General features: G+C 36.5%; 1 protein-coding gene across 4 annotated transcripts in view; it reads left to right on the top strand.

The window, feature by feature from the left end:
* Positions 1-13,607, top strand: part of LOC128236162 (G patch domain-containing protein 8-like) — a 38,263-nt gene extending 24,656 nt beyond the window's left edge. For all 4 annotated transcript variants that reach the window (XM_052951046.1, XM_052951048.1, XM_052951047.1 and 1 more), the window contains 2 exons: positions 3,678-3,757; positions 7,639-13,607. In XM_052951046.1, coding sequence (XP_052807006.1) covers positions 3,678-3,757; positions 7,639-11,386 — 3,828 coding nt within the window. In that variant the 3' untranslated portion in view covers positions 11,387-13,607. The remainder of the gene's footprint in view (positions 1-3,677; positions 3,758-7,638) is intronic.
* Positions 13,608-16,101: the final 2,494 nt, after the last annotated feature.

Below are 16,101 nucleotides of genomic sequence, written 5' to 3'. Positions count from 1 at the left end.
CAGAAGTCGTAGGTAAATTTATATGTAGAGAAGTCTAGCTTACCCATACATTTACTGCACCTGAGTTTATTGTTGTTCCATAATTAAACAATGTGTTTCACTTTACTGGGTTCAACTACTATTGAATGAAATATACGAGAAGACTAAAATTAGTATTTTTGCTTTAAGTGTAATGTTAGAATGTTAACATTTGTCATAGATTTTTCCATCTCCAATCTCATAAAACCAACTTTTGTGAAAAAAGATTACTTTTAAGAATGGAACAAGCCAGTAAAATTGAACACTAAAACAAAGAAGCTTAATTTCTGAAAGGTGCATGATTTGAGAATATTAACATTTTTGAAATATAAAATATTTGGCATTGCAACAAATGCCCTATGGATGCACAATTGTAGCTTCTTTGTTGTCTGTTTCTAACATACATGGAGAATTGCTCAGCTTTCTGACCGGCAGGGGAAATGTTGCTAGAAATAGATGGATACCATTTACATATTATTTGTTAACAAATTGTGACAGAAACACTTATTTTTGCCATTAAAATCAAATTTATTTGAGACAGAAACATTTATACTGCCTCTCTATTTACCTTTTGTCATGGGTGACTTCTTGATAATGAAGCTGTGTAATCAATCCATCTGTTTCCTTTAACATAATTATTGGTAGGCGGACATCAGCATTTTGGAATGTTCACTGTAACTTTCTTGAAGACCGTCTAAAGAAATCATGAAATTTGATTGGTAACTAAAGTGGCAATCCAAGCCTACAAGGTTATCTTAGGGAAAAATCTGTAAATTGTAGCAGTGAAACTAATAAGTTTATGTAGAATGCAAACATATTTTTGCATGCATTTTACTTATCATTCGAATTTGATGATTTCTTCAAAAGAAGTACTCAACGCCAGTAAGATTGAGAGTACTTCTTGGTGTAATAATGGTCAGATAGGACTTGAAATGCATTTTCACAAAAATGTCATCTGTCCTATAGAGTTAACTTAAGGCAGTTCAGAAAATCTATAGTTTTGATCTAGTCTAGTATTCCTATCAGAAAACATACCTTTATTAACATGTTTAAGGTTAGACGCTGACCTTTATTACATTTTCTTGTCAGTTTAACTTACTCACCTGTTTTCGTTATGTCCCTGCACAAATATATATAACTACAAAGTATACTGCAGAATCATTACTGCTTGTATTGTTGATTGTAGACAAAATTTAAAGGATGAAAAGGAATACAAAAAATAACTTTTAAAAGTTTATTTCTTACTCGCTCATCTGTAATTTTTAAAGAAAAAAATGGAGGTATTGTCATAGCCTGGCATCGTTTTGGTGGTCGTCATTCAGTATCTTAATATTTACCAAAAAACACTCAAGATATTGGAACAAAACTTGGAGCAAATGTTGCCATTGACATTTTTGCACTTGTCCCTTGTGTGGCTTAGAAAAACAGTAACAGATGAGCATTTACAATCACTCCTGGTACTCTTGTTTTGCTTTTGAATAACTGCAGTATATGAGGCAAGATAATGTCAATAAATGCCTAATGGTGAATGACATGGAATCGTCCCAAAATATGCAGTGTTTACCGTAGTGGTTACTCCTTGTGTCCTAGTCTGTTCACAGTTTTATTTGTAATACGGTAGGGTGCATGCCAGTAAACAGAATTGTGGGGGTGAATATTTTTAGTGGTCTAGAACTGTAGTGTGCTTTACTCATAAAACATCATTACCATATTTGTTTTAATCTGTGTACCAACATAGCCTTTCTAGTAGAGTTTTCCTCAGAAATTCTGTAATCAATGAGGTTTTTTACATATGATTAAATAGGTGTGTACAGTAATTGAAACAAGTCCAACTTAAGTAATTTAGTAATAATATTGTTTTCACTGTTTTCAATAAAAAAGTAAAGATGAATCGAAGGTAATAGCATGGATCTCGTCTTGTGAGTGTGGATGTTAATAAATGGGAGGTTTTACTAAGAATGGCTTGTAATTATTTTTGTTGTGTTTGATATTTTTTCAAATTCAAATTTGTCCTTATCAGTAAAATATCATTTAAAGATTCTTAATCAAGTCAAATTGAGTGTATCAATAACTTATCCAGTATTCTGTCCTAGTGAAAAGCCAGATAATAGTTATTCATTAAAATCTATGCAAACTATTAGCACTATAACAAAACGATGACTTAAACTTTAACCTTCTACTTGGCAATTTTCACAGGTTATGTTGTAAATCTGTGATTCGATTTGTTTTCAGGACTTTAAAAAACAGGAGCAGAACTGTTAGACTGCGTAACTATGTATAGTTATCACTGGTTATACATTTCTAACCAAGGTGCAGGCTCGAAGCTTCGTGCACGAGCCGCATTGTTTAGTACGGAATGCTGTTTCTATTTATATTCTATCCTTGCTATATTGACCGCCTGACTACAAACATGCGTAACAGTTGTACAGTGGTCCTGCTTTCCTGCAGTGTGTGTTTTGTGCTATCTTTATTTATTTATTTATATCACTGTTTGCATATTCATTGGTTTATTTATAGTAACAGGACATTCGAAATTGACACTTTCTGAAAATGTGATTCAAGGTTGTTTCATAAAAAAGCTTACTGCTGGTAGAAAAGGATTTTTCATTTTTGCATGCTGAAGTGTGGTGATTTTTTTTGTCTCATTTTTCTCCTAGTGCCACAAACAGGTCATAAAGTAAGAGATTTTATTGTTAAAACATGATAGATATTAAATACTAATACCATCAAGTAAAGATAGTTACGTTGTTTCATGCCTTTTTGTTAAAATAATGTTAAATACTATGTGAAGCGAGGAGTTAAAGTGAAAATGTATTAAGTGTTTCTGTTTTTAGTGTCACTTAAAACCTTTTTGCTTTGACCCCTGGAAAGAGAAAATGTCTGTTGTGGCACGCCTTATTCATGGCATTGTAATAAAGCACAGATAAAACTTGTTTGGTACGCCTGATATATATAAAACAAATTTCAAAGATTGATTTTATATTTCAAAGAACAAATGTGACAATAAAGATGTTTTTGTTCTTGGAGGTAAGCCACCTTGAATCACAATTACAAACTTAAAACAGAAAAAAGGATAACAAATGCAAATATATGTTTACTTTTAATTCAAGTTCAAAACAGATTTATACAGTCTTGTGTGTAAACAAAACGTCTCAAAAAATACTTTAAACATTCATTATAAGATTAACATGTCAATTTGGAGTGTCCCACAGTTTAGATTTTTGTACAATTTGGTGCTGGTTTATTGTAACGTGTTTGTTAGCAGTTTAATAACAAGAGAAATACAACATATCTTCTCGTATATACCCTAGTGGGCAGATCTCTAGTGTGTACATTTCCATCGATCACCACTCATCTCAGTTTTTATATGTGCACTCAAAGACCCCTTACCCCTATGTCTCCTTGACAATTGTATAATGTCAACCAACCGCAGTTTTTTCTCTGCAGCTCTGTTTTACAATGACAACAGTCATTTTTCAGTGTTAAAAGATCATGATCAGTGTAGAAACAAAGGAAATCAGTCATCACTTTTTTGTACTAATGCATGCTCATGAATTCTGCTTTTTTTTCGACATGTTTGTTGGTTGCTATGGAAGCCATGCAGGTGATGTTTCCATGGAAACAGTAACCAGGGATTACAGCATTTGTGTTTTTTTCAGGCTATCAAGGCTGACCTCCAGGATGGGAAGGGACCGAGTGCTGCCCTGCTCACCCAGAGGACGGACAAAAAGTCTCCGGGGTAAATTATATGATGAATGACTAAACTAGGGTTCATATTTTCTGAAAATATACAGTGTTTCTATTGTCTTTCATTATTAGCTCACCTGTCACATAGTGACAAGGTGAGCTTTTGTGATCACAATCTGTCCGGCGTCCGTCCGTCCATCCGTAAACTTTTACTTTAAACGACATCTCCTCATAAACCGCTTAGCCAATTTCATCCAAACTTCACAGGAATGTTCCTTGGGTGGTCCCCTTTGAAAATTGTTGAATTGAATTCCATGCAGAACTCTGGTTGTCATGGCAACGGAAAGGAAAAACTTTAAAAATCTTCTTCTCCAAAACCACAAGGCCTAGAGCCTTAATATTTGGTATATAGCATCATCTAGTGGTCCTCTACCAAAACTGTTAAAACTATCCCCCTGGGGTCAACAGTGGCCCCGCCCCGGGGGTCACTTGTTTTACATAGACTTATTTGAGGAAAACTTTAAAAATCTTCTTCTCAAAAACCACAAGGCCTAGAACCTTGAAAATTGGTATGTGTCATCATGTAGTGGTCCTCTACAAAATTTGTTCAAATTATTCTCCTGGGGTCAAAAATGGCCCCGCCCCAGGGGTCACTAGTTTTATTACATAGTGTTATATAGTAAATCTTTAAAAATCTTCTTCTCCGAAACTGTAAGGCCCAGGGCTTAGATATTTGGTATACAGCATCATCTAGTGGACCTCTACCAGATTTGTTCAAATTATTGCCACAGGGTCAAAATTGACCCCGCCTAGGGGGTCCTTGTTTTTACGTAGTGTTATATAGTAAATCTTTAAAAATATTCTTCTCCAGAACCGTAAGGCCAGGAGGTTAGATATTTGGTATACAACATCATCTTGTGGACCTCTATCAAAGTTGTTCAAATTATTTCCACAGGGTCAAAATTGGCCCCGCCCTGAAAGTTATTTGTTTTTATATAGTCTTATATAATAAAACTTTAAAAATCCTCTTCTCCAAAATATAAGACCTAGAGCTTTCATATTTGGTATATAGTGTTACCTAGTGGACCTACACCAAAGGTATTCAAATTATTGTCCCGGGGTCAAATTGGCCTTGCTCAGGGGTCATTTGTTTTTACATTGTCTTGTCACTTAAACATTTTTTCCTCTGAAAGTAAAGGTCAGAATGACTCCATACTTGATTTGTAGCATCCTTACATGGTCCTCTCTCAACTTTGTTCAAATGGTTTTGTTTGGCCCCTTTTAGGGGTCACCAGAGCAAAAAATAGAAAAACCTTTAACCCTTTAGCGCATGTATACGAGATAGGCCGACTTAAACAACTTGATCTTATTAACTGCTTGATGGATCTTCAAGTCTGAAGCATCCTAGCATGGGCCTCTGTCAGGTCTTTTCAAATAATTTTGTTTGGCCCCTTTTAACCCATTTCATTCGGGATACACCTTTTGGTGTAGTTACCCTTTACATGCGGGATACACCAAAAAGTGTAGTTTTTGACGTACTGAACTTTCACTTTATTTACTTTCGTTTTCACTGTATTGTTTCCGGTTTATAAGTTTTCCGGAATGACCGGATGTTATGCGCAGATAGATGCGCAGAAAATTTTAATGAAGAAATAATTTTAAAACTCAAAAATCGAGTTAAATTTAAGCTTTTTTTGGTGTTTTTTTTTCATCATCACCTGGTTAACTTGCAAAAAATAATTTATTTAAAATCATTTGCTAATAAAACTTACATAAACATGTGCATATTTTTATTTCCTTTCCAAATATGTAATCTTAAAGTTATTAGTGTTTATACAACACAATGGTCATAAAAAGGCAGATGGCTTATCAGTTATTGGAAAATGCCCAGATATTCAAGGTATCATATCTAACTGGGTCTCAGAATGAAATGGGTTAAGGGCCACCAGACCTAAAATTAGTAAAAAAAACTTAACATTTTCTTGGCATGAACCCCTTGATAGATCTTCAGCAAATTTGGTTTGAAGTGTCCTTGCATGGACCTCTCTTAAATTTGTTCACATAATTTTGTTTGGCCCCTTTTAGCTAAAAATAGAGTAAAAAACGATTATTCTTGTGAACCCTCTTGATGGATATTTACCAAATTTGGTCTGAAGCACCCTCGCATAGACTTCTCTCAAATGTATTAAAATAATTTTGTTTGGTCTCTTTTATTTTCATATTTCTTATAATATGCATGAATGTTCTCAAAATGTCAAGACTTAAATTATTGTTGTGTACGCTAAATTACTGAAATACGACGATAATTATCGAAATACACAAGACAGTTATCGAATTATGCCTTATATACAATTTTTTGTTTGATTTTTACTTCAATATATGTTGTAAATACTAGTGTTGGGAATCGGTTGCAATTTTACTATCGATGATCGGTTCCACTCAAGTAACCGATTATCGATAGTGCAATCGGTTTTTAAAATACTAGATAGTACCTGAGTTGTAGTTTTATTCATGTAGAGTATTAAACTCTTAATCATTATATGCATATACCTTATGTCTATGATTGAAGTTATTAAGTGTTGTTGTATAAAAAATAGTTCATTTCCTTGCTCATTGTGGCTTTCATCAGCCATTTTGTTAAAGATAACATCTAAACACTTACTAAATTAATTTTTTTTCGATAATCGATTATAACTAAATACTATCGATTGTCGTCGATTTCAGACCCAACCAATCGATTTTCGATTATAATCGATCATCGGAACATCACTAGTAAATACTTTACCAACCTCAATTTTTCGGCTCCAATTTTTACATTTTTCCGCTGCGTCGTATCTTATATATTAAGGGTTTTTACCCCGTTTTTTCAACTATTTTTTTGCCTGTGTCCTATCTATGCTAGCGTCCTATACATGATATAATACGGTACCTTTCAGCCAAGTCAAAAAAAGAAAACAACATATGCTGCAAATTTGTTTTTCCATCATTTCCATTCTTTGAATGAATAATCCAGGAATTTGTTCTTTACAAATCACTGATACTCTTTTTTTCATGTCTGGAATTTCACAATTTATTGTTAACACAATGCTCTAGTATGAAGAAGAACAACAAACTGTTCCTAAAATAATCTAAAACCTTAGTACAGTGCTCCAGCGAGCCCCTTTCTTGAGGGCGGTTACCTCTAAGTTGAAGGTCACACTTAGTGTTTATTCACAATGGTATGCTGCATATAAGTACATGGAGGTTAGGCTGTCGAAACCGGGCTGTAACTTTCTCTTGAATGGACAGATTTTAAAATGACTAGCCACATATTTTCGACATACCAAGACGACATGTCGTGTGCAAGACCCATGTCCCTACCTCTAAGGTGAAAGATACACTAAGTGTTTATTCACAATGGAATGCTGAATATGAGGACATAAGAGTGTAGGCTGTCAAGTATGGGTGGTATTTCAGAGGCAATTTATAATAACTTGCCATAACATTTGACACGTAAAAGCAAGATCAACTTTTCATGTACTTGTTCATTGGTCAATGACACATTCGGGGGCATTCGTCTCATACTGTGACAGCTCTTGTTCAATATTCTTTGAGAAACTAGCTATATTGATAACAAAGGTTGAACTCTTTTACTCAGGTGAGCGATTTAGGGCCATCATGGCCCTCTTGTAGTATTACTGTTAACTTGTAACCTTTCCATGATCATGTTTAAATATTGTGCATATTTCCACCCTGCCTTAATTGCATTAAGATGAAACATATTCATTGGCAAGCTCTTTGAGACAGATTTAAGCACAACGTGCATCTCTATGGTAGAATATGTTATTCATGTCATTTGTGAAAGGCTAAGAGATAGTGATCTAGGGATGGAACATTCTGAACCTTTTTGGTAAAACAGTTCAACCCCATAGTACTGAAATTTCCCCATTTCAGTCATGACGGCAAGCCAGGTCACGTGTCCTTCCAATTCACCAAGTCGAGGACCGGGAGATTGGTCAACGCACAGCCGTTCATTCGACGGGAAGAGAAACGGGCATCACCGGTTGAGATCAAACTCCTGAAACCGGAGGCGGAGGCAACCAACTCAACTCCAGGGACAGAACATTCAGAGGAGTCAAAGGAGACAGACAATGAGGAGGAAAAAGACTCTGGTGTGGATAATAAGGCAGAAACTGTTCTGAACGTTGAGAGAAAGGATAGCGAGAGTGAAAGTATAAACACTGCTACTAAGATTGTTTCTGTTCTGAGGCCACCTGTCATGAGCTCTTTTGTTAAGGTTCAAAGTAAAGATGAGAATGGAAAATTGCTAGACTGGCCAATAGAGATGATACAGTATACTAAAACACAGCCAAATCTAATGTTTAGTTGTAATCCATTGTCTTTTGATTTTTCTCAATTGTTTGGTATCAAGTCAAAGAAGTCTCCTGTTACGGCTGATCAAGGGGTAGTAGATAATAAAACTGAAGGTGAGATGGATAGTGTTGTAGTAAAGCCTGAAAAGGCCGAAAGTGATGGCGATAAACCTGGTGATGAGAAGAAAAAGACACACAAGAAAAAGAAAAAGAAAAAGCATAGGAAAAACAAAGATAAAAGTGCAACCAAGGAAGATGGCAAGGAAGGTGCAGAAAAACCAGAGGAAGCGACTTCTAGCAGTAAGAGAAAGAAAAAGAAACACAAAAGGAAAGAAGAAAAGGATAATGAGAGTAAGGAAAATAAGGATGAAAAGGTGACTGAAGGCGAAGATAAAGATAAAAAGAGACATAAGAAAAGTAAGAAGAAGAGCAAACACAGTGAGGAAGAGGGTGAAAAAGCTGGAGAGGAAGATGGAGAGAAGAAGCACAAAAAGAGGAAGAAGAAACGATCCAAGAAAAAGAAAAGGAAACATGAGAGTGAGAATGAGAAATCTGAGAATGAAGGCAAAGAAAAGGCTGGAACTGACTCAGAAAAGGCGAGTGATGACGAACAGATTAAAGATGGGAAAAAGAAAAGGAAAAAGCGGAAGAAGCACCACAAAAAGAAAGAGGATGGTGGAAATGAAAGTAGTGAAAACGAGCAGCAAGATACAAGCTTGGAAAGTGTTGAGCCAGAAGCATCAAAGACTGTTACAAAGGGTAAAATTGGTGGTGTTGATTCTGACATAGAAAATGATAAAATAGTGGCCAAGTTGCAAGCACTGAATAGAACCAAGACTGCTCAAAAGCAAATCACCAACAACATAAATATTCAGAAAAAGGTGAAGAAAGAAACAGTTGAAATTCCTGAAAAACATGAAAAGAAAACTCCATCCTCAGATAGAAAAAGGCTGAATAGTGAATCAAGTATGCCTGATACAACACCAGTGAAAAAGATAAAAGTGACTCCGAGAGCTTCAACAATGAAAGACAATGTTCAAATGACAGCAACAGTCGCTCCTGCTACAACTGTTTCAACTGTAAAGATAGAAAAAGTAGAAAAAGCGGAATCTTGGAGTCAGATAGAAACACAAACAAAAGACAATGTGAAATCAAAGTGGGAAACAAGCGACAGTGACATGGAGAATGCTCTTGATGAAACTCTGAAAAAGCAGAAAGTGCTAAGAAAAAGACTGCCCAACCGGACTGGAACTAAAGGTCGTACTCCAATCACAAATGCCAGACAAAATGTTAAACCTGAATTAGATCACAAAAAACCTCAGCAGAGTAATTCCCAGAGGTCACATAAGTCCAACTTGTCATTAGGAAGTGGAGGGAAATTAACAGTAAAGAGTGTTGATAAGGTAAGAAAACATTCTCACAGTCCAGCATCTAGTCGCAGCAGATCCCGATCCAGACACAGATCATACTCCAGATCAGGAAGTTCATCCCGCTCAAGAAGTAGGTCCTACTCTTCGTCCTCTTACTACACAGATGATTCCAGATATTCTAGCTCACGCTCATATTCAAGGTCTACAAGTCGTTCCAGATCTCGATCCTATCACCGACACAGTCGACGCTCGTACAGTTACTCCGACTACAGTAGATCAAGATCACGGTCTTATTCAAGTAGTAGAAGCAGGTCCCATAGAAGACGAAGAAGGTCCTACTCCAGCAGGTCTAGAAGTTACAGCACTAGCTCATACAGCAGTAGGTCTAGAAGCAGAGGCAGATCCTACAAAAGACCTAAACGAAAACATAGGCGAAACCGAAAGAAGAGATCTAGACAAAGGTCTTTATCACCGCGCCCTGTTGACATCAAGGTCGTGACGAAGGCTAAACCAGTAGAGGAGAAAGAGGTAGTGAAAGAAGTGAAAGAGAAGGTTGACCCTTCAGATATACCCTTACCTGATCTCTCTGACAAGAAGGAAGATGAAAATTCTGAAGCCAAATTACAGAAGCTCAAAGAAAAGAAGAGAAGAACTGATGTAGGTGAAACAGTTGCTAAACTTGTTGAGTCCCTTCCAGATATTCCACTACCATTCAGTGAAGGAGACAGCAAAACTGTTTCATCTGATTCCCTTCCACATGGCTCACCAAAGGAAGCTCCTAAAGAGACTGACAGTGGTTTCATAGGACCAAAGATGCCAGGTCCTCCCCCACCACCGCCAGGAGGTAGAGGCTTTGGTCCAAACCATGGTCCCCCAGGGCCACCAAGACCATATGGGCCTGGACAGTGGGATGACTGGGGCTACCATGGATGGGAGGGCCATCCTGGACCATGGGATGGCCCTGGTCCTAGACCACCGTACAGAATGAGACATCCAGGTCCCTACGATCCAAGAATGTATGGACCTCGTCACAGATTGCCTTTCATGAACCGTCCAAGAGGTCCACCTCCTTATGGAATGGCCCCAAGGTACCCAGGACCTCATGGGCCATACCCAGACTACATGGACTATGATTATGAAGGGCAGTATGGGGAAGAAGAGCAACAAGTAGAGAACAAAACACCCCCACCACTTCCAAAGGATCCTCCAAAGTCATCATCTCCAAAACCACCACTGCCAAAAAAGAAGAAAGAACCAGAACAAAATCCAGACATTGTTATACCTCCTGAACAAGCTGAAATGTACAAGCATTTGCAGAAGCAAGCAGCTAAGCATGCAAGAAAGCAGCTGAGAAAACAGGCGAGGAAGGAGGCAGGGGAAGCAGAAGAAGAGTCTTCATCATCGGAATCTGAACCTGAGGAACAGCCAGCTACAGAGCTGGTAAGTGAGGAGGGGATGGATGAAACCCAGCAGCAGGTCTTGATGCCCCAGATGGTGTTAGCCCAGCCCCAGCCAGCTGGGAGTCCAACCGGGGCTTACATGATTGTGGTTAGCGGTGGACAGCAGTTTATTGTCCAGCGACCTGTAGCAGCAGGCATACCCATGCAGGCAGGCCAGCCCATGATAGCTTCCTCGCAGGGAGCAGTGTTTGCAACAGCACAGGCAGCAGCATCTGGGGCTCTTCCAGCCCACATAATGCAGCATGTACCAGTCCAAGGTCATATGATGGCTGCCCCGGCCCACCTTGGAGGAGTGATGCTCACCACTGGACATAGCTCTCTGCAGCAACTACAGCTGCAACAACAACTTCAACTGCAGCAGCAGATACATCAGGCCCAGCAGGTGCAGGCCATCCAGGCACACAATCAGGCGGTAGCTATGGCAGCTGCCCAGCAGGGACCCATATTGGTTGGAAATCAGATACTTGTGCCCAGAATTGGGTACCGGCCAGGCATCTAGTCGCAGTCTGTTGAAATCCACATAGGTTATGGACCTGGTATTAAAATGCCTTGATCTCAGACTGATTCCTGACTTTGGGCTTATACCTGGGTCAGGATTTGTATAGATATTGTCAGAAGTGTTTGGTGCCAGAATTATGACAGCTAGTGGATATGAAAGGACAGTGCTTTATTTGGAATACACTATGATATGGCTAGAGATTGTTAAGGGCAATTTTGTTGAGGGCCTCTGTTTGCTAGAATTTTTGTTAAAAAATCAAGAGACAGTTAGTGATAGAATTCTGATTATTTGAATGTAATTGTACTTATTGACGAGGTCAAAACTATTTTAAATTGATTTGATGTATTTTGTCTCGGCTTTCATATTAAAAGAGGATATTGACTGAAAGTAGATTTTGTTTGACATATTATTTTATCAAGAATATGTTTCTCATCTTTTTAACATTATTATATTGTCATTATCAGAATTATTTAACATAGCTTCTTATTTACTTTATGTGCTGGTATTTATTAAGGATTGAAATGTCACATGACTTTTATGAATAATTTGTGCTTCATCTGGTTTAAAATTGTTTTATGATTGCATTTGAAATTGTTATTTTATGCTGTATATTTATGATTTTCTTTTCAAGAAGAAGTCATTTTTTTTCTTTGCTAAAATGACTTAAAAAAACAATGTGTAAGTTTTTATTCTGTCAAAATGCACTTTTATCCATCGTGATGTATCTTGTAAATATGCCATTTAACATTGATTACACTTGTCATTTGTAAATATTGTTCATAAACCAAGAACATTTCATTTTCAAAATGATGTTATTACCCATTATTTGCTCATGACAGACTTTACATACATGCAGAATGAATTCAAATCTACGTTGTTGTTACGTTGTGTTGAGAAAGACTGTACATTGTAGGAGGATGTAAAAGAGAGAGAAAGATTTAGGAAAGTACAACATTACCTTAGATTTGGATATATATGGACACTACAAGTATACAAAAATAGAACTCAAAGTTAAAAGAATCCAAATGTGAGGTCACTACCTTATTTTTGCCAATTATTGACTTGGGCCCAAAATCTGTGTTACACTACGACTAGTTTTTACAAGTACGATTAATTTTAGTATTTGTCATATTTTACAAAAAAAAAAACAGCGCAATTATATACATTTTTTCATTTTTTTTTTTTTTTTTAAATTGATTAACACTACGTCAAAAAATTATTTTCCAACCACCCTGTGTACTGTAATATGTGTTAATTATAGTCCTTTCAACAGTCATATTTCACAAGAGTAGGGAGATAATAATGTTGTACTTTCCTTTTGTGAGAAAGAAGTTGTTTGATATGCAGATCAAATCACGGAGTGTTACTCATGATTCTTATATTAAAAAGACTTGTAAGCAGTGACAAAATGTTGTCTAATTGTTTCTTATTTCACTTGCATACCGGTACTTGTGTTCAGTTTAAAGACGTTTTTCTGCTGGAGGAGTTAACTACAGTTCTGCTAGAAGAGTTAACCACAGCAGTGTGCATACTGAGTTATAGGGCTTTTCTAGAACAGCTAGTACAGAGAATCATGATAAATGATTTTAAGCACTAAGCACTAAAAGTCTCTAACTTAGAAGATGATTAATATGTAAATGCAGTCTTTTTAGATGAAGAACTGTGTATCTTTAGGTTCCATTCATTTCTCTTACTTTATCACGTACATTTTGATTTTTAGCCCCAATGCCTTCAAAGTTCTAAGTAGCTTTTTTTTTTTAAGCCAAATTTCTTTTTAAAAAAGACGTTCATCATGATTATTATAAAGATGTTTTCCCTTTTCAAATCCATAACCTCTTGAGAATGTAGATGATTGATAATACACAAATCATTCCAAAACTAAAGTAATGAGTTGAGCATAATCATGTTAAGTGACTTGCGAAATTTGGAGGTATTGGGGCCAGTTGTTCTAGTTAAAAGGCCATTTTCTTCAATCTTTTTCTTGTATGTCTAAATGGCATTGAACATATTAGAATAAATCTTAGCCTAATGATTTCAGTCATTTTAACTGTATGAATCTGTATTGTATTGCACCAAGGGTTTGGAGAGGTATGCTGTATGGTCTATTTCTGTTCAACTCAGACGAGCAGATGTGATTGCCTTGTATTTATTAAGAATATTGTCACATGTGATAACATAATTGTTAACATGTTTATTGACTATAAAATGATGACATATTGAAGGGTTGTTTTTGTTTATCGGAATGTGTTTATACACATACATATGTTATGATGCATTACAAGATGTTTATACACATACATATGTTATGATGCATTACAAGGTGTTTATACACATACATATGTTATGATGCATTACAAGATGTTTATACACATACATATGTAATGATGCATTACAAGATGTTTATACACATACATATGTAATGATGCATTACAAGATGTTTATACACATACATATGTTATGATACATTACAAGGTGTTTATACACATACATATGTAATGATGCATTACAAGATGTTTATACACATACATATGTAATGATGCATTACAAGATGTTTATACACATACATATGTTATGATACATTACAAGGTGTTTATACACATACATATGTTATGATACATTACAAGATGTTTATACACATACATATGTAATGATGCATTACAAGGTCTTAATATTGAATTATGATAGTGTATAAACACCATGTACTGCATTATTACTTATTTACGTGTATAAAGACCTTGTAATGCATCATTACATATGTACCCCGCAATTCATTCCTTAAATATCGACATGTGTGTGGCGTCAAATTAAGAATTCAAAATGCGAAATACATGGTCTCATGTGTAAACCCGCATCTAACGCGATTTAAGTGATATCAACATGAATTTTTCAGAATAACTTCCTCACAGCGGGCAATCAATAGCCATAACATTTTGTTATGTGTTGAAGATGCTCCAACGCGTCTTCCGTTATAGTGCCAATGAGTGGAATATAATATGCTATCACCTTCTTGTGCTTATATAATAGTAAAGTTTTGTCTTGTTTGGAACAGTAACTTAACTTTTTCGTGTCATAAATCAATGTATTCTGCTGTGCATAACATATAATTCAAATGAACTCCATTCCGAGGTGTACAACAAATTCATAACACTGAAACCTCTCTCAACAGCAGCTAGGTACTCTTTGGAATAATGCTCATGAGCTGCACCAGCTTGTAGATTCAAGGGAAGCATGTCCTAAACACAGGATCACCATCCATCTTTCCCAGGAGCTCGTACGGTCCTCTGGACCTGTCTGAAAGTTCATTTTGACAACTAAGTGTGTGGTCGCAGTTTCAATGATGAAAGGTGGTTGAACTGTTATCAGTACACATTTAACGGCCTCTAAACGCCAGCTCCACCACTTTACGGTGGTGCAAAGAAAAAGAGCTGTCGACACTTCCGTGGTGGAGCTGTGCTCTATGTTTACATGAACAAACGTGAGTATGATTCCTATTTTATTTGATTATTTCATTTAACGGACATATTTCGAAAATCGGAGAAAGTGGTACCGTGTAAGAACATTTCTACTGCAGGCTGGTTACTATTTCGTTTCAATATTGTGCAAACTGTGGTGCCAGGAGCTTTTCTCCCGACTCGGACTTGCATATTTTGAGGTCTGATTGCATAGCATGTACACTTCGGTGCTTACACACCCCGTAAGAACATTCTCACGCATGCAAACATAACTGTTATGTATAGTTCCTATGCCGGAACACAACAAAACTGATAAGAACTTCTTAAAAAGGAAAAATGCACAAATTTATAAAAGTGGTGGCGCTGTTGCCCTAGTGGTGGCACTGTCGAGTAGTGGTGGCGCTATCGAGTATGTTTTGCGCTTGAAGTAATTTAAAAAGTTAACGCTTTTGGAATGAATACAAAGGTTGCTATGTTTATCATTCACAAAACGACAATCCGACCCAGTTTAATGTTTGAGTATACGGTGTATATTATATGAGCTTGATGTAAGTTTTAACCAGAGTTTGGGCTTCATATAAAACGCATGCAAACTTTATAACAAGGTTTAAATAGCGACTAGTTAATTTTTGATCCGATATGCACCATGTCGGGGACTCATCACAAGACATACGTGACTATATATAACAAGAGATTCTATAAGATCGACTTTACGCTGCTTAATTATTTGTCAATGCGATGTATAACTTGATGATTATCAGGCATTATTGATGAATATGTGCATGTCGAAAACAGGGACTATTACCTGCTATACTGATCATATGGAGTTAAGTAACGTAATTGTTGTGTAGCCTTGAACTCTAGGGTGAAGCATTATGCCCGTTGCATAAACAATTTCTTCGATATGATCCAAACCCCAAACGTGACCAAAAAACTTTAACCCAACTTTCCAAGTCAATCAAGGGCCAGCATGTGACATTGTTGCTTTTATGATCTAATAAACGGACTGTTATACTTTAGCAGTTCCAAAAAGAAGAAAAAAAACTGGCCAGCATGTGTATAATGTGATAGGGTCAAAATTACTCACGTGCCACAATACTTAATCCAACCTAAGTAAATCAAAGGTTATTGAATTTGCTTTTAGGAATCATGTTGAGTCATCTTACCTTATGTTTGATGGTCCTTAAAGCTGCTCTATCACAGATGTACTGTTTTTACAACTTTTTTTATTAGTTGTCTTGGAAATAGCAAATTTTTGTGTAA

Source organism: Mya arenaria, chromosome 5 (genome assembly GCF_026914265.1).
Source record: "Mya arenaria isolate MELC-2E11 chromosome 5, ASM2691426v1".
Lineage (NCBI taxonomy): Eukaryota > Metazoa > Mollusca > Bivalvia > Myida > Myidae > Mya > Mya arenaria.
The sequence above is the reverse complement of the archived record's forward strand: the minus strand, read 5'-3'. Positions and strand labels throughout refer to the sequence as shown.